The following is a 25,207-nucleotide window of genomic DNA, read 5'->3' on the forward strand; positions in this document are numbered from 1 at the left end:
CCACTTTTCTAAGTTTTATCAGATCTAAGTTTTCTGATAGGATTTCATACAGTTTGCAAATAAGGATACTATGACCTCTTTTCCTATTTGTATCCTTTATTTTCTTCTCTTACTGCTCTAGCTGATTTCAAATGCTTTTGAATAAAAGTGGAGAAAGACACCAGATTCCCAGTTTTAGTTTAGTTCTGTCTTAGTGGAAATGCTTCGTCTTGCATCTTGCTGTCGGCTGTAGGCTTGTCCTAGATAACCTCTCTTGAGACAAGCTCCTCTCTTACCAGATTCTTCAGGGCTTTCAAAATGAAGATGCTGGGTTTTATCAAATGCCTTTTACCTCCTGAGACCATATTATGAGACCATTTATATAACAATCACACTACTTCCTTGCATACATTTGACCATCCCTGCAATCTCTGCTACGAAGCCAACTTGGTAATGGTGGTTTTGGTGGGTGTTTTTTCTTTTATTCCTTTGTATCCAAATATTTTATTGAGAATCTTTTACCAGGAAAACTGGTTGTATCTTATGTGGTTTTGGTTTCAAGGTGATACTGGCTTCGTAGGCACGTCCCTTGCCTTTTTGCTTTATGGGACAGGAGAAAAGTATTCTAGCTGGCTCTTGAAATGTCTATTAGAGGTCGAGCTAGTGTGGTGTGGTCCATACCTTTAATCCCAGGACTGCAGAAGCAGAAGCGGGCAGATTTCTGTGAGATCTGTCAGGGCTACATAGTGAGACCCTATCTCAACGCCCTCACTAGCGGACAGAACTAGACCACTACCTGGATTTTTGATTGAGAGTATTGATTGCTTCAGTCTCACTGTTCTGGTGTATTTCATCTTTAATTTTGGTAGACCTAGAAATTTTTCTTCCAATTTGGCATATGTATACTATTTTTGGAATTTCACTGCTCCCTCATCTCGTTTTTCTTCTGTAAATTTCTTTTGGTGAATTTGGCTAAAGATTTGTCAGTCTGATCTTAACTATTTCAAAGACCAAGCTGTTTGACTCTTTTCCTGCTTCCATTTCATTAATTTATGCCGATTATCTTCCTGATTTGGGGTTTGGTACAATTGATTATGTATCTGAAATCTCATAGTACCCATGAACTGCCCCAGTTCAATTTCATTGTTTACCACAGGTTTTGGTTTAATGTTTTCATTTCCATTTGATACTAGTAATATTTACAAATTTTCATTTCTTCAATGAATCATCATTCAAGTGTGCTGTTCAATCTGTGTAAGTTCTGCAGTTTTTGTTGATTTCTAATTTTATTCCATTGTGGTTAGAAAACAAATTCCACTTTTCCTGTATTTGTTAAATCTTATTTTATGTCCTAGTATATGACAGGATTGTTGAGATAGTTCAGCTGGTGAAGTATTTGCTTTGCAAACAGGAGGACCTGGATTTGTACCCCACAACCCATATAAAAAAAGGAGGGCTTGGTAGTAAGCATTTGCAATCTCAAACAGGGAGCCTGTGCCTCACTGGTTGTTGTATAAGACAGTCCTCTAACAAATAGATGCCAACTTCCCACGCGAGATTGTGCCTGCTTGTCTAAGACAGTCACTGGGAGTCACAGGATCCTCAACGTATAGTCCAGCCACATCTCCCAACCAACCAGTAGGCCCTAGGTTCAGGTGGCATGGGGGAGGGCTAAAGGAATATAGGGTATGGAAGCCACCCTTCGTGCTTGGGGGAAGACTTTCCAATACAGCCTTAGGGAAGGAGTACCCACATTCATGAGAAGCTCCAGGCAAGAGACAAAATCTCAGTAAGTAAATGGAGTTTGGAGGAGTGGCTTAGAGGTTAAGAGCACTTCCATTAGACTCAGGTTCAATTCCTAGCACCCATATAGTGGCTCTGTCGCCCTCTTCTGACCTTCAAGGGCCATACACACATACCAGTATACATACTGCAATCAAAAATTTGTACAAATAAAAATAAATTTAAAAATAAAGAGGGCAGCCAGGTGTGGTGGCACACAACTTTAATCCCAGCACTTGGGAGGCAGAGGCAGGCGGGTCTTTGTGGGGTCAAGGACAGCCTAGTCTACATAGTGAGGTTCAGGGCAGCCGGGGGTACAAGGAGACCCCGTCTCAAAAAAAAAAAAAAAAAAAAAAAAAGGCCTGGAGAGGTGGCTCAGCATTTAAGAGCACTGGGTGCTACACCAGACAACACCGATTCAGTTCCCAGCAACCACATGCAGCCAACAACCACCTGTAACCCCAGTTCCAGGGGAATCTGATGCTCTCTTCTGACCTCCACAGGCATTGCACTACTTGAGTGCACTTACATACATGCAAGCAATACACTCATACAATTTAAAAATAAAATATTAAGCCAGGCGTGGTGGCACATGCCTGTAGTCCCAGCACTTGGGAGGCAGAGACAGGAGGATCTCTGCGAGTTCAAGGCCAGCCTGGTCTACATAGTGAGTTCCAGGACAGCTGGGGCTTATAGGGAGACCCTGCTTCAAAAAGACCAAAAAAAATAAATTAAAAAAAATAAGTTGGACCACGACTGAGCAATGACACCTAAGGTTCATCGCTGGTCTCTACATGCATGCACACCTGCACACAACACAAAAGGTTAACTGCCATGGCAACTTGAGAAGCATATTTAATCTCATAATATATCTCTGGTTCTCTATGAATTGTAGTTTTACTACACACCAAGAAAACTATTTTAAATTGGAAGAACTGTTGCAAGTGCAAAAGATTTTTTTCTTTTTTGGTATGAGACAGGGTCTCCCTATAGCCCCAGCTGGCCTAGAACGCACTAAGTAGACCCGGCTGGCTTTGAACTCACAGAGCTCCACCTGCCTCATATTTTTTTATGTGTATGCATGTAATTGCCTACATGTAGGTAAAAGTGCACCCATGTCATGCAATACCTGTGGAGGACAGAAGAGGCTGTCAAATCCTCTGGAACAAGTTAGAGGTGTTAGCTGCTATGTGGGTGCTGGGATTCGAATCTGGGTCTTCTGCAAGAACAGCCAGTGTTCTTAACCACTGACCTATCTCTCCAGCCCCTGTGTCTGTGTAACCCTGGATGGCCTGGAACTCATTATGTAGACCAGGCTGGCCTCAAACTCAAGAGATCTGACAGCCTCTTGGGGATTAAAGGCCTGCAGGACCATCACATCTAGAGTGTCTTTTTGTCTCTCAAAACTGTCTTTAAAAACAAAACACAACTTCAATCCCCAACACAGCAAAAACAAAGCATGTTTTGTGATTCAGGGTATCTAAAAATGTACAAATCTACCGAAATATACATGTAAAAACCTTCACACATTAACATCGTGAGGGTTGTATTGCAAGGACTGCTATAACTAGAAAATTGGATACAACTTGCCTAAACGTTTTGTTTTTTTGTCTTTTTGAAGCAGGGTCTCCCTGCAGCCCCAGCTGTCCTGGAACTCACTATGTAGACCAGGGTGGCCTTGAACTCAAGAGATCCACCTGTCTCTGCCTCCCAAGCCCTGGGACTACAGGCGTGCGCCACCACGCCCAGCTAAGCGTTGCTTTTAAAAGCATCTAGGCATGCATCCCTGTTAAAGTAAGACAAAAGTATGAGGTAATCTGTAAGATAAAGTAATCATCTGCAGGCAATGATGCAACTTAGGTAGCCTCTGCAGAAACTATTTCCATATCCATGTCCAGTTACGTGTAATACGGCCAGGTGTGGCCACACCTTTAATCCCAGCACTTTGAGGCAGGCAGATATCTGTGAGTTCAAGGCCAGCCTGGTCTACATAGTGAGTTCCAGGCCAGCTGGGGCTACAGGAAGACCCTGTCTCAAAAAAAAAAAAAAAAAAAAAATTACTATCTGTTCTTGCCACTGACTTTTTTCAATGCGGGAGTAGAATTTTACCTTAGATCAAGGAGTATTATTCTGACACATTAAGCCTTATCTGGTCATACAACTCAAAATTACACGGTAGAAAATGATCCATAGTTAACACCTGTGTTAAATACGACTGTTGTACTTTAATGATCAACTTTGATGATTAACAAATATTGTGTTGCTAACTGGTCCAAGTAATCGTAGGCTTAAATTACAACCAGGTAACAAGCAGCATTTTGTTTTGTTTTTTTCCAAAATATACATCTTTGGGAAACAGGCAAATCATTTATGGAAGAACAACGAAGGAATCTTTTCACATTTAGACAAACAATACTGTCAAACGTGTTTGGGCTGGAGATTTTATTTTAGAAGTATAAAGGATGGAGGCGTGATATATTTGGCATTTTTAATTTAGGTTTGTTTTATTTAAGTTTAATGTTAATTCCATGCTGTGTTTCAGTAAGAACAATACAGATTCTGTATCTGTGGCTCCAGTCAGATATCCAGTAGTACAAATTAGCTTCAAGTTACACATACTGAACGAAAGAGGTTGAGCGAGCGAAGGATAGGGAAGGGGGAGGGAAGTAGGAGAGGGAAGGAGAAGAAACAAAGAGTTGAACACGCATGCAGGCTCTTCCATACCACCTTCAACGCTAACCTGCTTCAGAGGGAGAGTAAGAGTCGGCAAGAATGAGCAGCCACGGATTGTTGAACTGTTACCAGCACCACGCTTTTCAGCAACACTTCGGCAGAGTTCCAAACACTTTTTACAGCAAAACCATTATGACAAACTCCCCCAGAACAACCTTTAACCACCTCAAGTTAACACCCAATTGAGTTAAGGTGAAACATTGGTAAAAACCCAACTTAAACAATTTTTTTAAAGGGAAAATAATAGCATATGTGCCTCTATCATGTGATTAATCTCAGCTGCATCACCTAGAAGTCTACAGGCTCTCTCTCAAAAGTGCCATTTCCATTTCTAATGATGATCTTGCCATACATGGCTAGAGACGATACAGTAATGCTGAAAAAGCCTTTATGCAGTCCTGTTAGTGTCTTAAAGAACTTGAAAGCTGGAACCAGTAACATCCAGAGAAAGTCACTCTTGCCTTTAAGAACTTTTGAAAACTGTTTTTCAAAAACAGGGGAGGGTGGGGAACAAAAGAAAAAAAAAAAAAAAAAAAAAAAAAAAAACAACAGGGCAGGAACCTAAATTCTGAGACCAAATGTAAAAGTCAGATTTGGTGGTTCTCAGTGACAAAGGGGAACTTCCAAGGGGTGGGGTGGGGAGGATGGGGTGGTCAGAGATGGTTTCTCTTGTTGGCTTTTTTATGTCTCACTGATTTTCATCTTCCACATCCTGCAGCGCTTCTTTATTCTGCTCTTCACCTGTAAGGAAGAACAACAAAATTATTTGATATTATAGGAGTCACAAAAATACCATTCCAAGCATCAAGATCCCTATAATCATTACTAACACAGGCAGGCAGAGGACTTCTACTGTCCTTGACACCTGAGATGCTTAAACCAAGAGTTGCAACCAATCATCCTGAAATGGTCAAGGAAAAAAAGTAACAAAAAAAGTACATAAAACCAAATGTTTTTATGTTAAACAAGCTCTTAAAAAGTACACAGCCAAGTAAGAATACTTTTGAAATTACCTTCAAGCTTTCATGTGTTTCTTGGGTCAAATACTCTTTCTCAATAACCTCACCTCTTCCAAGAATCAACAGTATTTTGCTTTTGGGGGATGGGGGGTGTAATTTACCCACAAGCTCAACATCAGCAATGCTTCCATGAAATAAAAAGCTCCGAAGGAGTTCTCTAGTGTTTGGAGGAAGATGTGTGCTCTTGTACACAAACATTCAACACTGTCTTGTGGCCAGATAGACCACACTCACCAGATTCTTTCCTTCATAGGGAAACAGCATGCTCAGCAAAGCAGACCACTGAGGTTATTCAAGAAGGGCATTTGGACCAGTTTTTTCATGCTATTTCTCTTCAAACATGACAATTAACCTAGGACTTTCAACTGTACTATGACATGCAGTGGAGAGCTGAGTCTATTCACCCAAGGGTCATCTACCACTACTAATAAGCATCAATCACATCAGCCGTAATAAGAAAACATGCGAAGTTTTTGCTTTAAAAAAACAAACGATCTAACAGGTAAAATTGTAGTCTTCTGTACTTTATCTAATTCTGAGAATTACTAGTTTGAATAAAATATTCAGTTAAGGGATATAGCATGCACATAGCATGCATAAGACCCTACATTCAATCCCTAGCAACACATAAATATATACATAAACACAAACTCAAATAAAACAGCTAAGATGAAAACCCACCTAGTCACAATGCCTAAACACCCAGCACTTAACACTGAGGTGAGGCCAGCTTTGAAAATCTGAAACATCTCTGAGGTTAAATGCTGCCACATCAGTAAGAATTAAGTAAAGATAATTCTAAAATCTCATAATAAAAATATTTGACATGTGACTTAAAAGTTACTTAAAGCACATGAAAGGTTTTAACCTGGAAGATAGAAAAGATATGCAAAGACAAAAATATAACTGTCTACCAAGGAAAGAACGGGGGGGGGGGGGGGGGGCAGCAACTGTCCCCAAAGAACACTGTATCCAAACTCAAGAACTTTTGTATTTACTTTCATTTATGACAGGAATACACTGGCTAACATACAACATGAGAACACATAAGCAACCGTAAAGCATGTCAAAGTTACTTTAAACTTTGGCAAGTAACTTTGTCATACAAGTTATATAAATCACTCATCATAAAAGTCACACCCAACTCGAAATAGGGCAGGGTAGCAGGCCATGTCTTAAGAGATTCAGCACCCTGGAATGTAGAACAGGCAATTTTGTAAGCGACAGGATGGTGATATGCAAGCATGATTAATGAAGAACCAAAACTAAAAAGCAGAAAGCACTGTGCCATGGCAATGACTTACAAAGTAGAGTTTTAAGGAAAGGAAGAGTTGGATTTTCCTTTAGGAATCTATATACGAGAAGAAAGGGAGGGAGAACAATCAAATGAAAGCACATTACAAGAAAAATAAACCAGGAGCAGGACAAGGAAAACATCAATGATATAGGGAAGTCAGAGTCAGTCTGTTTATTCTGCATAAACATCAAGCAAATCTGCCCAATCCTTCCTTATTCCTAAGAAACTAAGAATATTCCTTTTGGAGATGTACAGACTATGGGGAAGGGGTGTGTCCACAGATCTGCATTGCTTTGCCCACTGTTTCTACACTTCAAGAGGAAGAACAAGCAGAGAGCACAAATTCCCTCTCTATGAAGCCATGTATAAAAAGGCCTTTTATAGTTAGAGAAAAGAACTGAAATCACTCCATAAGAAAACAACTGTGAACCCTTTCAAAAATTACATTCCAGGGCCAGTGAGATGGCTCAACTTGCCACCAAGCCCAACAACTGGAGTTGGAGCCCCAGGACCCACAAGGTAGAAGGAAAGAACTAACTTCTGTTATCATCCTCTGATTGCCAGACTTGCAGTGTGGTGAGTAAGCATACCTTTAGTCCCAGCACTTGGGAGGCAGAGGCAGGTGGATCTCTGTGAGTTCAAGGCCAGCCTGGTCTACATAGTGAGTTCCAGGACAGCTGGGGCTACTGGGAGACCCTGTCTCAAAAAGACCAAAAAAAACCTAATAAATTTTTTAAAATAAGAATTATGTGGCTGGGCATAGTGGCGCACACCTTTAATCCCAGCACTCAGGAAACAGAGGCAGGCTGATTTCTGTTGAGTTTGAGGCCAGCCTGGTCTACATAGCAAGTTCTAGGCCAGTTTGAGACCCTGTTTCAAAAAGACCAAAAAAAAACCAAAAATAACATGTTCTGTAATAAAAATGCATAAAAGTAGTTATGTAAAACGTATGGGATCTTCCTTTGGCAATTTTTTGTATTTATTATTATTTTATGTGTATGAGTGTTTTTGCCTGCATGTATGTTAAGTGCACCACATGTGTACAATGCCCACAGAGGCCAGAAGAAGGTGTTGGATCCCCTGGAACTGGAGTTATAGTCAGTTCTTAGCCACCATGTGGGTGCTGCAACTCAAACCCAGGTCCTTTAGAAGAACAGCAAGTATTCTTAACAGCTGAGTCATCTCTCAAGTCCCTCTTTAGAAAGTCTAAATCCACATATTTAATGACACTTTAAAATTTATTTTATGTGTATGAATGTCTTCTCTGCATCACCTGCATGCAGTGCCCACACTGGCCAGAAGAGGGTATTGGATTCCTGGAACCAGAGTTTCAGAGTATGGTGTTAAACTGTCACATGGGTGCTGGGAACAAAACCCAGGTCCTCTTAACCACTGAGCCATCTCTTTATCGCCAAATTACATTCGTCAGAGTCAGTAATAAAATACTACAAATTCCACACAGTAGTTCCACATGGGTACCCGTCCTCACTTCATACACACAAACAGTAGTAATAAAATTGAGGGAAAACTCAGTCTTTAAAGTGCTTGTGACACAGAAATGAGGCACTGAGTTTAATCCCCAAATCTACATAAAAAAGCCAAGTGTGGAGAGGCATACTTCTAATCTCAGGAGATGTATGGATCTCTAGATATTGCTAGCCAGTGAGAGAGACCCATTCTCAAGAAACAAAAACAAAAAACCCAAGGTGGAAGGTACCTAAAGAATAGCACAGCCTAGGGCTGTCCTCTGTCCTCCATATATACATTCACCACTTCAGAATATATACATGAATATTCTCTCTCCTCCCTCCCTCTTCCTCTCTTCCTCCCCCTTCTCGTAATTTCTTCTGACCTCCTCAGTCATTGCACACAGGGGTACATTTACATACATTCAGGCAAAACACTCATACACTTAAAATAAAAATAATTTTAAGCTGGGCATGGTGGTGCATACCTTTAATCCCAGCACTAGGGAGGCAGAGCAGGCAGATCTCTGTGAATTCAAAACCAGCCTGGTCTACATAGTGAGTTCCAGGACAGTTGGGGGCTACAGGGAGAACTTGTCTCAAAAAGACAAAAAAATAAATAAAGTAATTAATTAATTAATTTAAAAAAATTATAGGAGAGCCAGGTGTGATGGTACACACCTTTAAACCTAGCAGAGGCGGGTGTATATCTGCGAGATTGAGGCCAGCCTGGTCTACATGGCAAGTTCCAGGACAGTTCGGGCTACAGGAAAACCCTGTCTAAAATAAAAATTAAAAAGTATTTATAGGGGCTGGAGAGATGGCTCAGCAGTTAAGAGCACTGACTGCTCTTGCAGAGGACCCGGGTTCAATTCCCAGCACCCACATGGCAGCTATGAACCATCCTTAACTCCAGTTCCAGGGGAATCCTAAATCCTCTTCTGACCTCCACAGGATTGCACGACATAGGTGCACTCACATATATGCAGGCAATACACTCATACACATAAAATAAAAATAATCAAATTTTTTTTTAAAGAAGTATTTATAAAGGCTGGCAAGATGACTCAGCAGGTAAAGGAACTTTGTCCTGAAAGCTTGATAACCTAAGCCCAATCCCTGGACCCCACATAAAAGTGGAGAACTAACTCATCTGACTTCCATATGAACACCTGGTACATGTACCCCTCCCACACTAGTAAAATTTAAATTAAGCTTAAAAGATTACTTTCATATAAAAATAGAATGGCACCCAGGCATGGTGGCCCATGATTTTAATCCCAGTACTCGGAAAGCAGAGGCAGGCAGAGCGCTGTGAGTTCAAGGCCAGCCTGGTCTACACAGCAAGCTCCAGGCCAGTTGAGGCTACAGGGAGATCCCCATTCTCAAAATGACAAAAAAAAAAAAAATTTCAATCAACTTTGTCTCCAATCTCCTCCTATTTCCTGCTATAGCCACCAAGTGTAAAACTAACACTCACAATACTTTGTCAATACCAGATAAAATCATCTTTTGAGTCAGGCGTGGTGGTGCATGCCTGCACTTGGGAGGCAGAGGCAGGTGGATCTCTATGAGTTCAAGGCCAGCCTGGTCTACATAGTGAGTTCCAGGACAGCTGGGGCTTACAGAGGGACCCTGCTTCAAAAAGACCAAAAATAAGATCTTGGGGGGGCTGCTGGAGAGATGGCTCAGCAGTTAAGGACACTGGTTGTTCTTGCAGAAAACCAGGGTTCGAATCCCAGCACCCACATGGCAGCCTAACAATTGTCCGTAACTATAATCCCAGGGGATCCGACAGCCTCTTCTGATCTTTGCGGGCATTGCATGACCCAGGTGCACTTACCTACATGCAGGCAATACACATATACACATTATTTATTAAATAAATTTTTTTAAAAAATGATCTTTGGGTAATGGAAGTGTAGCTGTTGCTTAAATTAAAAAACATGTTGCTGGCCGGGCGTGGTAGCACACGCCTTTAATCCCAGCACTTGGAGGCAGAGGCAGGTGGATCTTTGTGGGTTCAAGGCCAGCCTGGTCTACATAGTGAGTTCCAGGACAGCTGGGGCTACAAGGAGACCCTGTCTCAAAAAGTCAAAAAAAAAAAACATGTTGCTTAAATTACCATGCTAAAGCCTCAGGTTTTATCCCAGAACAGTACACACAAAAATCATTAAAATCAACAACTGTGTCAAGCTTAATAAGTTAATATTTATATACACCCCACAACCCCAATTAACTTTTGCAAAATAACAACTTTCTACAAACCTAAGACCAACCAGACAATAAATAACCAGACCTCTGAGGTAGAGATCTAAGGACAGAGATTCTATAGAATCCAAGAGGAAAATAATTCCTTTTTAGACAAAAGATTTCTACAAAGGAGCCAGGGTCCAACCAAAATAAAGTGCTTACCTAGCACAACCCACAAGGCCCTGGGATTTGACCCACAGAGAGAAACAAGAAAAGATTTCCACATAGAGAAGATATTTCATCAATACTACTAATACCATATTGTTTCAAAAGCTAACTCTGTCCTTTCTCCCCATTAAATCTGACTTAGTTATAAGGCAGTGATGGTTTCCCATCTTTCTCCCCTACCCCAACTCAAATTCCAGGCAATTGTTAGCTGCCATATGGGTGCTGGGAATCAAACCCAGGTCTTCGGAAGAACAGCCAGTGCTCTTAACAACTGAGTCAAGGTAAACTAACTTTAACAAAGCATTATTAAAGGCAAAACCTTCTTTTTTTTTCTTTTTCTTTTTTTTTTTTTTCTTTTTGGTCTTTGAGATAGAGTCTCCCTGTAGCTCCAGCAGGCCAGGAAGTTACAATGTAGACCAGACTGGTCTCGACCTCCGAAGTGCTAGGGCCTGGCACTAAAGGTAAAACCTTTAAAAATTATTATTAGCCTAGGATTTCCCTTTTCCATACATGTATGGAACTGACCAAGAACAAATTATAGTCTGATGTTAAGAAATATCAGGAAATTTCTTAAGAGTGAAGAGATTCAGCAACTGAAAGCAGTGTTTTCCAGAGCTTGCTTACCATCACCCTGCATGTCTGAAGTCCATAGTGTCAGATTATCACGTAACAACTGCATGATAAGTGTAGAGTCCTTATAGCTTTCTTCACTCAGCGTATCCAGTTCTGCAATTGCATCATCAAAAGCTGCTTTTGCCAACCTAAGAAAACATATTATAAATATTAAATTTTTTTAAAAAACACAAAAATAGGTTATCATAGCTCAGTAGAATATATAAACATATGTAATTGCTAAAAGGTAATTTCAAACAAAAATATTTAGGATACTACATTTTAGCCGGGTTACCTTTCACTTTTTCCGTTTTTTGAGACAGGGTCTCGTTATGTAACCCTGGCTGGCCTTGAACTCAAGAGACTCATCTGCCAGTGTTGTGATTAAAGGCATGTGCCACCATGCCCAATGCTTTTCATTTTTTAATATTTAAAAAATACTTTAATGTTTCATGTGTATACAAGCCATGATGCACCTATGGAGGTCAGAGAATAACCCAGCAGAACATGATAACTCTGTCCATTATGTGGGTCAGAAAGATAACTCAGGTCATCAGGCTTGGTGGCAAGCAGCCCTTACGTGGCCCCCTCCACCATCTTGGCCATTTTGAAAGCCCAAGTTGCATTTTAAATGTCTTTCTAAGTAAACCAAGGCTAGCCAAGTCTGGTAGCACACCAACTAAGGAGACAAGAGGCAAGATCTAGTTCTAGGCCAGGCAGGGCTACACAGTGAGACCCTGTCTCAAAGTAATTTAAAAAACCCACTCCTATTGCCTCAATTTCTCAAGTGATATGATTATAGGCCTGTGGCACCACACCCAGCTGAGATACTAATTTTTTCAAAGATTACTATTTTGAGTGTGTGTGTGTTTGTATGCATGTAAGTTCAGATGTCTGTAGAGGCCAACACCACCATATTCTCTGGAGGTAGAGTTACAGGCAGTTCTCAGTCACACAAAATGGGTGCTGAGAAGTGAATCACCACTGGAAGAGCTGCAAAACTCTTAACCATTGAGTCATCTCTCTAGCCCAAAGGCACTAATTTTTAATATGATTAATGCAAGCCTATTAGTAACTGACAAGACTAAAAAGGCAATCTATTCACTATCAAATTATACTCTTAACCTCCACCAAAATATATACACGATAATGGAATTTTCTTGTTCAAAGCTTTACTAAGAAGAAAACCTTGAGCTGGGGGTGGTGGTGCACCTTTAATTCCAGCACTCAAAGAGGCAGAAACAGGCAGATCTCTGTGAGTCTCAGGCCAGTGTGATCTACATAGTGAGTTCTAGGCCAAGACTACTATACAGTGAGATCCTGTTGGAAGAAAGAAAGCTGTGCTGGATAGCTTTAGTGTCAATTTGACAGACCTGGGTTGAGGGATCCTCAACTGGGGAACTGCCTCCATAGGACTGCCCCCACCCCCACCCCATGGGGCAGCTTCTTGATTATTGAGTGATGTGGGAGGGCCCATATCACTGTGGGCGGTGTTACTCCTGGGCAGGTTGGGCCTGTGTTACATAAGAAAGCAGGCTGAGCAGTGGCCAGGGGAGCAAGCCAGTAAGCAGAGTTCCTCCATGGCCTGAGCTCCAATTCCTGCCTCCAAGTTCCTGTCCTGAGTTCCTACCTTGGGCTCCCTGATAACTGTGACCTGGGAGATGTAACCTGAATAAACCCTTTCCCCCCAAAGTTGGTATCGGTCAGAGTATTTTGCTACAGCAATGGAGAAACAGAGAGAAGGAGGGATAAGGAGGAGGGAAGAGAGAGAAGAGGGGGGAAGGGACATAAGAAGGGGGGGCAGGAGAGACGGGGAGAGAACTACAGCTTCTTCATTCAAAATTTATAACTGGACAACTTGTCATTTGGAATGTTTTAGATGAATTAACAATGTATAGTGCTTCTGCAGAGAACCAGAATTCAGTTCCCAGCACCCACATCAGGAGGCTCACAACACCTTATAGCTCCATAGGATCTAACATCCTCTTCTGGCTACCGTGAGCACCTGAATTTACATGCACATACCCACATGCATTAAAAACAATGCTTGGCATTCAACTGAACCCCTTTACATCAAGAAAACCAGATTCCTGCCATGGCAAATGCATGCCCACAAACATACATGAACACACACACAAAACAAATGTACAGTGCTCTTGCAGAGGACCAGAGTTCAATTCCCAGCACCCATGTGTCAGTTCACAGCTACCTGTGTGTAACTCCAGTTCCAGGGGGTCTGATTCCCTCTTCTGGCTTCCATGGGCATTGTATGACACTGGTGCACTTACATACATGTAAAAAAAACACTCATATACATAAAATAAAAATAAATAAATTAACCGAGCATGGTGGCCCACTTGGGAGGCAGATCTTTTTGAGTTTGAGGTCAGCCTGATCTACATAGTGAGTTCCAGGCCAGCTGAGGCTACAGGGAGATCCTGTCTCAAAAAGACAAAAAAATTAATTAATTAATTTTAAAAAGGTACACTGGGGCTGGAGAGATGGCTCAGAGGTTAAGAACACTGGTTGTTCTTGCAGAACAAATCCCAACACCCACATGGCAGCTAACACCTGTCCGTAACTCCAGTCCCAGGGGATCTAACAGCCTCTTTTGACCTCTGTGGGCATTGCACAACACGGGTGCACTTACCTACATGCAGGCAATACAAGCAAACACATAAAATAAAAATAATTTTTTTTTTAAAGTTTAAAAAAAAAGAAAAGAAAGGTATGTTGACTAAAAGAATATTAAAAGCATGTCAGGGGGCTGGAGAGATGGCTCAGCAGTTACGAGTACTGACTGCTCTTGCAGAGGACCCAGGTTCAATTCCCAGCACCCACATGGCGACTACAAACTGTCCTTAACTCCAGTTCCAGGGGAATCCAACACCCTCTTCTGACCTCCATGGCACTGCACAACATGAGTGCACTCATATACATGCAGGCAATACACTCATACACATAAAATGAAAATATTAAATAACATATATTTAAAAATAAAAGCATGTCAGGCAGGTAAGATGGTAAATTCCACTAGACCAGGCCAAATACCTAGATACCAAGACTTGTCTTACAAAAAGCTCATGAAGACTGAAAGCTTAATATATAAAAATTAAGTCAAAAGAATTCTATGTCACCATCCTACAAACAAAAGAGGGTAGTTTCTAAAAAAAGAATTCAGAAAAACAAGTAGCCATATCTTTCTCTGGAACCTTCTGCACTTCATTTTGAGAACTTCTGTTCCCTATGGCTTACCTGCAGGCACGGTCAGGGGAGTTAAGAATTTCATAGTAGAATACAGAAAAGTTGAGAGCAAGACCTAAGCGAATAGGATGCGTTGGTGGAAGTTCTGTCATTGCAATATCACTAGCAGCTTTGTAAGCCACAAGGCTGTTTTCTGCAGCCTCCTTCCTGTCATTTCCTGTGGCAAACTCAGCCAGATACCTGTGGTAATCCCCTTTCCTACAACAAAACAAAAGCAACAAAACAAGAATCAGAAAAAATACTTCCTAAACATGAACAACTTTTCTTAGCATATAATACATGACAAATACATATTTAACAATGAAGATCTATTTTTAGAAAATTTAAAAACTATTTCAAAATCTATCAGCTTAATTAGTCTCTTCTTTCTTTAAAGCTGTAACAAACATTAGTAAATTACCAGAGGAATTAACTGAAGCAAAAATCACCTGACTAGCATAAAAGTAGTTATAAAAAAAGGAACACATTTATTCATCACAAAACACATTTTTGTTGTTGGAGTGTTAAGGATTAAACCTGGAGCCTTGAGCATGCTGAGCACATATTGCTACTCCTGAGGCATATATACACCCAGTCCTTAAGAATTCTCTACACAAAGTTAAGATTATACTGTGAAACGTATAGCTACAGCTAAGAAGAAAGAAGCCACAAAAGCAAAATGAAGGCACACACCTAGAATCCCAACCTGCTCTATACAGAATTCCAGGCCAAACAGCACTAGACAGATCCTGTTCTCAAAATTTCAAAATCAAAAAAAGAAAAAAGTAAGCAGGCCATGCGCTATGCATGCTTTATACAACAGTCTAAGACTCTTTAACAGGATTAATTCATTAGCAGTGTATCTGAAAATGACTAAAAATTTCATAGTTTGAGTCATTCTTCCTATGTATCTAACCTTCTGATATTAAACCATTATTTTAAGTGGAAAATTCAAAATTAAAAGAAATCATGATTCTAAGGTCAACTTTTAACCTTACATTTTCCCTTCTAGTATAGAACCTACATTTTATAATAGAAAACCTTGGACTCGCCAGTGTTAGCTGCTGGAATGAGGTGTTTGTCCAGTACATCCAGAATGTCACAACAGATTAACTTTAGCTCAGTTTCAACCTAGGAGGGAAAAATAATATTAAGTCTAGACTTGAAGAAAACATGTATCTGTATCCAAATGCCTTCCCTAACCCATTTTAACAGAAATTGTTCAGATTGTGAAACATTATCTTTCCTCCTTAAAACACACACACACACGCCCTTACAGTTCACCTACAGAATTACCAATGAGTAATATCCAAACACTGCTTCTAAATTCTAAGCATGCACATGAAGTAACTTCCTTTATAAGGGAGCAACTATTTCCTTTTCTTTTTCTATTCACCTGGGGAAAATTGAGGGTAAGCTACTACACTTGCCCAAGGCCATCAATTTAGAACAGAAGAGTGAACTATGAGTTCATTCAGTGGTAGGCTGCTTGCCTAGCATGGGAGGTCCTGGGTTCAATCCCAGTACCACATACAAAAAAAATTATTTATTGTGAGGAGGGGTGCTACTGAGATTTAAATCAAGGCAGGTTGCAAGGGACAGAGTCAACTTTCAAAACTCAACCACTCACTTTATTGTAGAGCTCTATAACCAGTTAAAGCAACAAAAAAATCTGTAGGCCAAACTAAATACCGCCACTCATCTCTGCTGGTTCCTAATGTTAAAAGTACACAGCATGTCTGAACAGATGTTCATCTTGTTTAGAGACACTTAAAAGTATTTGTGTGTGTACAGGTGGCATACATGTAGGAAATCAGAGGACATCTTGTAGGAGCCAGTTCTCTCCTCCTAATGTGGGCTCCAGGGATGGAACTTGGACCTGCCACGCTTGCCAGCAAGCACTTTTACCTGCTTGAGCCATCTCATCCTTCTCAGAGATTTTTACAAAATCTTTCCAGTTCAATCTTTTCATTGCAACAAATTCTCCCATTTTTTTCTTTTACAATCTGTCATTATCTCAGTAAAACTAGCTCTCACAAATAAATGCAACAATGGAGCTGGAGAGGTTGGCTCAGGGGTTGAAAGCACTGACTGCTCTTGCAGAGGACCCGGGCTCGATTCTCAGCACCCACATGGCGGCTATGAACTGTCCTTAACTCCAGTTTCAGTGAATCTGAAGCCCTCTTCTGACCTCCGAGGCACTGCATGACACAGGTGCACTCACATGCATGCAGGCAATACACTCATAATAAGTTTTTTTAAAAAAAAGATTTTTAATGTGTATTTTAATGTGTATTTTCAATGAGTGCTTTGCTTGCATGCATGTATGTGCCCAGAGAGACCAAAAGAGAATGTTGGATCCCCTGGAACTGAATTTAGAGATGGTCCTAAGTAGCAATGTGGGTTCTGGGAACCAAACCCAGGCTTCTGCAAGAGCAGCAAGTGCTCTTAACCACTGAACCATCTATACAGTGCCTATAATTTCTAATCTAGGTGAATAAAAGGATAAAAATTCACTACAACAGCCTGGCATTGTGGTGCATGTCTTTAGTCTTAGTACTCAGAGGCACAGTAGAGGCAAAAGGATCTCTGAATTTGAGGCCCACCTGGTAGATACAGAGTTCCAGGCCAGCTAGGGCTACATAATTAATTCCTTATCTTAAAAGAAAGAGCCAGGCATGGTGGTGCACACCTTTGATCCCAGCACTTGGGAGGGAGAGGCAGGTGGATTTCTGTGAGTTTGAGGCCAGCCTGCTCTACATAGGAAGTTCCAGGCCAGAGAGACCCTATCTCAAAAAGACTTAAAAAAAAATTAAGAAAAGCAAACAAACTACATATTAATGTCAATACTTGTATTTGAGAAATAATCACCCTCCTTTAAAAAAAACACAGTATCAGGGCTGGAGAGATGGCTCAGCGGTTAAGAACACTGGTAGTTCTTGCAGAAGACCTAGGTTCTAATCCCAATACCCACATGGCAGCTAACAACTGTCCATAACTCCAGTTCCAGGGATCCAACAGCCTCTTCTGACCTCTGAGGGCATTGCATGACACTAGTGTACTCACCTACATGCAGGCAATACATGCATACACATAAAATAAAAATAAATAAAAATTTAAAAATATGTATTTATTTCCAGGCATTGTGGTGCATGCCTTTAATCCCAGCACTTGGGAGGCAGAGGCAGGCACGTCTGTGTGAGTTCAAGGCCAGCCTGGTCTACATAGTGAGTTCTAGGACAGCTGGGGCTACAGGGAGACCCCGTCTCAAAAAGACCCCAAAAAAAAAAAAAAAAAATCAGCCAGGCATGGTGGCACACACCTTTAATCCCAGCTCTTTGGAGGCAGATGCAGGCAGATCTCTGTGAGTTCAAGGCTAGCCTGGTGTACCTAGTGAGTTCTAGGACAGCTGGGGCTACAGGGAGGCCCTTTCTCAAAAAGACCAAAATAAATTAATAAATAAGAATAAAATAAAAGACAGTATCAAATAAAATGGAAACAATCTCCAATCTCACCATTTGCCGATATTCCCGAATCATTTTCAGTTTGTCTTCTCCTCCCTTGTTTTCTTCTTTCTGTTCAATGCTGCTGATTATTCTCCAGGATGCTCTTCTGGCTCCAATCACATTTTTATATGCAACAGATAAGAGGTTTCGTTCTTCAACTGTCAGCTCCACGTCCATCCCTGCTACTTTCTTCATTGATTCCACCATTTCTATACGGAAAATGCAAAATGAGGCTACAGGTTTAACAAGCTTTGTTAACACATCCATTTCACAATCATCTTTTTTTTTTTTCCTGCAAAGCTAAAAGAAAACAAGAAATAATTTTACAAAAATAAAAAAATAAAGGAAGCTGGGTGTGGTAGTGCAAGCTTTTAAATCCCAGCACTTGGGAGACAGAGGCAGACGGCTCTCTGTGAGTGAGACCAAGGCCAGCCTGGTCTACCTAACAAGTTCCAGGCCATCTGGGGTTACAGAAAGATACTACCTCTTTAAAAAAACAAACAAACAAACAACACCCCCCACACACACAAATCCACTTATGAATTCATTTGCTGGTTCAACCTCTGACAAATAATATTTGTTACCACTAGGTGGCAAGCAAAGAAAGGGGCCCAGATAGTCTTTGATATACCAAGTATAGTAAAGAATAAATAAAACTTGGGTTGGAGAGATGGCTTAGTGGTTAAGAACACTGGCTGTTCTTGCAGAAGACCTGGTTTTGCATCCCAGGACCCACATGGCAGCCAACAACTGTCCATAACTCCAGTTCCAGGGGATCTGACAGCCTCTTCTATCCTCCGCAGGCACTGCATGACAAAGGTACACTTATCTACATACAGGCAATACACACATACACATAAAAATAAAGCATCAGAAAAAATAAATAAAACTCTCTAACAACCAAAAACAGCTCAACAAACACTAACAACAAAGAAAATGCTGGGGGTGGGGCTGGAGAGATGGCTCAGTGGTTAAGAGCACTGGCTGCTCTTGCAAAGGACCCATGTTCAAATCCCAGTACCCTCAACCATCAGTAACTCCAGTTCCAGGGGATTCAACCCCCTCTTCTGTCCTTCATAGGCATTGCAGGACACAAGTACATTTACATACAAGCAAGGCATAATCATACACATAAAATAAAAATTAAAGCCAGGTGTGGTGGTGCACACCTTTAATCCCAGCACTAGGGAGGCAGAGGCAGGCAGATCTCTGTGAGTTCCAGGCCAGCTAGGGATAAAGGGAGACCAAACAAAACATAAATAAAAAATAAAAGAAAGACTCCAGGCATGGTGGTGCACGCCTTTAATGCCAGCACTCAGGAGGCAGAGGCAGGTGGATCTCTATGAGTTCAAGGCCAGCCTGGTCTATATAGTGAGTTCCAGGACAGCTGGGGCTACAGGGAGACCCTGTCTCAAAAAAGACCAAAAAAAAAAAAAGAAAGAAAGAAAAAAAGAAAAAAAAGAAAAAAGAAAGATGATGCTTTTTTTTAAAGGTCTTAATAACATTATTACCAAGTAATGCTCCAGTTTTACTGAGCAGAAGCCCTGGTAATAAGAACCAAGCATCCTTAGCTTAAAGTATCCATTACCAACAGTTATCTCAGACAATGACTTTATGAAGCACTGCTTAATGACATGTTAGTTAAACTGGATGTAATGGTTCAAGTCTGTAACTATAAACCCAACACTAGGGAAGCTAAGGCAGGAGGTAAGCCTGTGCTACCTAACATGGTTAAACGCTTCCTCAAAAAACAACAAAAACTAAAGTGAGTTTTCTAAATATGTACCCTAAGTAATAGGCTTCAAAAAAAAAAAAAAAAAATCACTTTAGGGCAAGATGGCTCAGCAGGTAAAAGAACCTGCCACACAAAATCTAAGGATCTGAGTTCAAGTCCCAGAGTCCCAGAACACATATAAAGGCAAAAGGAGAAAAGTGAGTCCTCAAAATTGTCTTATAATCCCAGCACTTTACTTTGGATGAAGTCTGAGTGAGGAAACTGACCAAAAAATAAAAGGGGGGGGGGGCAACAACTAGCACCCAAACCTGAGCCCAGGAGTCTCAAACCAGGTTAGGCAACATGTTGAGAGTTTGTTTCGAAAAGAAAAGGGACTGAAGAGATGGTACTGGCTGCTCCTGCAAAGGACCCAAGATTGGTTCTTAGCACCCACACTGCAACTGTCTGAAACTACAGTGGGGATTCCGACACTTGCTTGTAGCCCCCTTGGCACTATACACACATGGTGCACTCATATGTGCAAACAAAACACTCATAAAAGTAATGAATTTTTTTTTAAAGAAACGAAAAACCCATGCCCAAACCTGCAGCTAATACATAGTCCCCATGTATCTCATCTTTATACATGACAGTCTGTCAGTATCAAGAGGTTGGACACCCTTGTTTCCTTCTTCACTTTGCTGTGTTTTACAGATTTTCAACAATGAACATTTGGTATTTTTATAATGAAAAGTGGTAAAATATACTTAAACCACTGCTAAGTTTACTAATCCAGAACCAACTACACTAACTGCCTTCATTAAAACATCCAGGAAAGCCACATGTAGTGGTGCATGCCTTTAATCCCAGCACTCAGGAGGCAAAGGCAGGTAGATCTCTGTGAGTTGGAGGCCAGCCTGGTCTACATAGTGAGTTTCAGGACAGCTGGGGCTACAGGGAGACCCTGTCTCAAAAAGACAAAAAAAAAAAAAAAAAAAAAAAAAAAAAAAAACCCACCCAAGAAACAATGCACAAAGAACTAACTGTATGCTCATAGTTCTTTACAGAAGCAGCAGATTATCTTATTAGTCATCCACTGAAATACAGAATTTGGGTCAGTTAAATGGTTTAGTGGGTCACAGAGCACGTGCCACCAAGCCTAATGAACTAAGTTCAACCAGTGGCACCCACACGTTGAAGAGAACAGACTCCTACAAACTGCCCCTTGACTTTCATGCAGGTACTGTGGCACATGTATGCACATGCACAAAAATGAAAACTTTTAAATGTGTACAATCTTGCTGTTTTTAGTATTCAGTGAATCCTGCAATCACCAACACAAGTTTTCAATATTTTTCATGGCTTCAAGAAAAACCCCAAAACCGTTAGCATTACTTCTCCCACTCAATCCTGAAGCCAACCAATCTGCTTTCTTGGGTGCATGTGGAGACCAGAGACCAACATCAAGCGTCCTCAACTGTTATCCCCGTTATTTATTTTCATTTTGTATGTATGTTTTGCCCTACTTGTATGTATATGTACCAATCATGTGCCTGGTGCCTGTGGAAGTCAAAAAAAGGTGTTAAGATTCCCTGTAACTAAATTTACAGATAGTTGTGAGCTACCATGTGGGTGCTGGAACTGAACTCAGGGTTCTCTGCAAGAGCAGCATGTGCTCTTAATCACTGAATCATCTCTCCAGCTCCTCCGTTTGTTTTTTTGTTTTTATGAGACAGAGTCTCTCAATGAACCTGGAGCTCACCAACTGGTTAAGACTAGCTGGCCAGTAATCCATGGGGATCCTATATCCACCTCCCCAGCACTGGGATGCACAGGCTTTTATGATGCAAAGGATCCTAATTCAAGTGCCCTCGTGTTTGCACAGCAAGCACTTTACCAACTGACCCATCTCTCCAGCACCTAACCAATCTACTTTCTACTTGTAGATTTGCTTCTTCTGAATATTTGATATTAATGGAACTGTAATCTTTGGTGACCAATTTCTTACACCTGTCATGTTTTAAAGGTCCATCCACAGAGTATGAATGTTCACCATACTGATTCATACACCAATTACTGGGTCATCTGAGTTGTTTCTGGCAACTACAAAATCACGTTGCCGTGAACATTCATGAACATCCATATGCAGATTTTTGAGTAGCTGTATGCTTTCAAAAGTTTTGTCTTTTGAGGCAAGGTCTCATGTAGCTCAGGCTGGCCTTTAACTACTTGCCCTTTAGTTAAGGATGGCCTTGATCTCCTGATTCTCCAGCTTCTACCTCACAGGTACAGGAATTACTGACATGTCCAGCCACCCTGCCTGGCTAGTATTACAAGGAATGGGGTCTCCCCATAGCCCATGCTGGTCTCAAAACTTTTGGGGATCAATCCTGCCCAAAGTGCTGAAATTGCAAGCATGTACTACCATGCCTGGCTAGTTCGCAAGGATATACACCAAAAGAGAGGAACTTCAGCGTCCTAACAACTTTTTGAAAGGCACCTCATATTGTTTGGATTGTACCTTTTTTTTTGGTCTTTTTGAGACAGGGTCTCTCTGAAGCCCCAGCAGTCCTGGCACTAACTATGTAGACCAGGCTGACCTCAAACTCACAAAGATCCACCTGCCTCTGCCCCCCCAAGTGCTGGGATTAAAGGCCTGCACCACCATGCCCAGCTGTACTGTATCATTTTTATTCTCCTACAAGCTACATAGAAGATTCTATCTCTTCATATCCTCAACATTTACGTCATCCTAAGAGTTGTGAAGCAGTGCTTCCTTGTGTTTGTTACTTGCTTTATGCTTGCAGTGCTAGAGACTTGAGCCTCTTACATGCTAGGTAAACACTCTACCACTAAGCTATTACCAAATTCCCACTGTGTTTTTTTGTTTTATTTTGTTTTATTTTTGAGACTGGGTCTCTCTGTAGCCCCTGCTGGCCTGAACTCGCTATGTAGATCGCCTGGCCTAGAACTCACAGAGATCCACTTGCCTCTGTCTCCTGAGTGCTGGAATTAAAGGCAGGCAGATCTCTGTGAGTTCAAGGCCAGCCTGGTCTACATAGCAAGTTGGAGGCCAGCTGGGGATACAGGGAGACCCAGTCTCAAAAAAACAAACAAAAAAAAGACACCCCACCCCCACCCCCCAAAATTCTGAAACATGAACTCCAGATGACAAAGGGCATATTAAATCAAACTTAGTAGGCCTGTTGTATCCAGGTCATTTTCTAGTCAGCGTGATAATAGCCTAGGTTAGATACCCACTATAATGAAAAAGAGAGCTCTGTGTTGATGCCAGGACAGTCAAGTGTTTCTCACTTTGACTCCAAGTTATCCTCCCCCTCCTGCCACACACACCCCTTTGGTTTGCTGTGTAGGGATAGAACCTAGGCTCAATCTACCACAGAGCTAAATATACCCAAATCTCTGAATCTTGGTTTTATACTTTCTCAAGTATTTGAACAAACTCATTCTCAAATAAAGCACCTTAACACTGGCACTGTTTAAAATGCTCTCCAAGTATTCCTACAATCATTTTCTCAAAAGATCTGAGCCAGGTATGGTGGCTCACTCCTTTAATCCTGGCACTTGGAAGGGGGGCATAAGCAGGGGGGATCTCTTTGAGTTCCAGGCCAACCAATGCCACACAATGAGATCTTGTCTGAGAGAGAGAGAGAGAAAGAGAAAGAGAGAGAGAGAGAGAGAGAGAGAGAGAGAGAGAGAGAGAAATGAACCCAGCAGGATGGATTTTCCTGTATCCCAGCATTCAGGAGACTAAAACAGTAAGACAGTCTGGGCTACAGTATGATGTCATGTCTTTTTTAAAAAGGTATGGGCTGTAACTCAGTCATAGAGTACTTGTCTAGGATGCAGACATCTAGCATCAATCCAAAGTAATGCCAAAAAATAAGCAAAGAAACAAAGCAACCAAACAACAAAAAAGTCATAGTTTAACCAGGTAATAGCTCTATTTTAATTTTTTTGATTCATTTATTTTATGTGTGTGTTTTGCCTACTTGTAAGTGCATCTTCTGCATGCAATGCCCATGGATGCCAGAAGAGGGCGTCAGATCCCCTGAAGCTGGAGTTTTGGACAGTTGTTAGCTGCCAAGTGGATGCTAAGAACCAAACCTGGGTCCCCTACAAAAGTAGTCAGTGCTCTTAACCACTGAGCCATCTCTCCAGCCTTTTATCTCTATTTTATAACAGAAAATCAAATAATGTGAAGATTAAACTTGCTCAAGATCACAAAGAGAGAAATACACAACAATCTGACTTGTGCTTTGATTTCACAACATTGCCCCAGATCTGAATTCATCTGTATGGAGATCCCTTTGTGCTTCTCTAAGAACAGATGTAAAGGACTAGCCTAGTAGTCACAAAGCCTTGGGGGTTGATCACCAGCACTATCAAGAAAAAGAAAAAGAAAAAGAAAAAAAAAAAATGTGTAGGCTGGATTGGATCCTCAAAATGTGAATGTTGGGTGTAGTAGCACATACTATACCCAGCACTTAAGAGGTGGAGACAGGAAGACCAGGAGTTCAAGATCATCCTCCTTTGAGGACAGCCCAAATGAAATCCTCTCTGAAAAACAAAAACTTAAGGGGTCAGGGGTGAAACAATGGCAAAGCACACACTTATAAAATGCTTAAGACCCTGATGATGAATTGAGGGGCTGGAAAGATGGCTCAGTAGTTAAGAGCACATACTAATCTACACAATGGGTGGCTCACAACCATAACTCCAGTTCCAGAGGCACCCAATGCCACTGGTATTGGAGGGTATTAGCATTCACATGCACATACCCACACACTTACACATAATTAAAAATATTTTTACAGACCTGGGTTGGGTTCGCAGCACAAGAAATAGACCTGAAAAATTTCCTCTCAGCCTACCTTAAAACCCCAGTAAACTCCATTCTCAACTATACCCTACCTGGATCAAGTCTTTAATCTTTTTTTAAAAAATTTATATATTTATTTATTTGGTCTTTTTGAAAACAGGGTTTCCCTGTAGCCCCAGCTGGCCCCCAGAGATCCGCCTGCCTCAGCCTCCCAAGTGCTGGGACCACAGGCAGGAGCCACCACACCTGGCTCAAATCCTTAATCTTACAAAAGAAAGGTAAAACACCTAAGGAGCCATTTATCAAAGTGACAAGTCACCAAAGTCTAATATAATTCCTAATAAAATTCAGCATTAGGATGGAGGCAAATTCTTCTGTCATGCTGACTTAAGAGAATTAATATACCTAATGCCAAACATACAGGGTGATAAATTGAACTTCTCCCAAATAGGGGGAAAAATATTAGTCAACTGTTTCATAACTTTAAAGACAGAAAACTGAAGCCCAGGTTACTTTGCCTAAAGTCACAAAGTAACAAAACCCAAATTCAAATCCAGATGCAAAAAAAAAAAAAAAAAAAAAAAACCAAAAT

At 41.1% G+C, this 25,207-nt stretch overlaps 1 protein-coding gene across 1 annotated transcript in view; it reads right to left on the reverse strand.

The window, feature by feature from the left end:
• Positions 1–4,188: 4,188 nt before the first annotated feature.
• The window catches only part of Ywhae (tyrosine 3-monooxygenase/tryptophan 5-monooxygenase activation protein epsilon), a 40,955-nt gene continuing 19,936 nt past the window's right edge, over positions 4,189–25,207 (reverse strand). The window contains exons 2-6 of the mRNA XM_008828766.3: positions 18,068–18,267; positions 15,577–15,683; positions 14,565–14,771; positions 11,322–11,458; positions 4,189–5,235 (exon numbers count right to left, since the gene is read on the reverse strand). Of these exons, the coding sequence (XP_008826988.1) occupies positions 5,183–5,235; positions 11,322–11,458; positions 14,565–14,771; positions 15,577–15,683; positions 18,068–18,267 (704 nt within the window). The 3' untranslated portion in view covers positions 4,189–5,182. The remainder of the gene's footprint in view (positions 5,236–11,321; positions 11,459–14,564; positions 14,772–15,576; positions 15,684–18,067; positions 18,268–25,207) is intronic.

Source organism: Nannospalax galili, unplaced genomic scaffold (assembly GCF_000622305.1).
Source record: "Nannospalax galili isolate Female #2095 unplaced genomic scaffold, S.galili_v1.0 scaffold212, whole genome shotgun sequence".
In the NCBI taxonomy this organism is placed as follows: Eukaryota; Metazoa; Chordata; class Mammalia; order Rodentia; family Spalacidae; genus Nannospalax; species Nannospalax galili.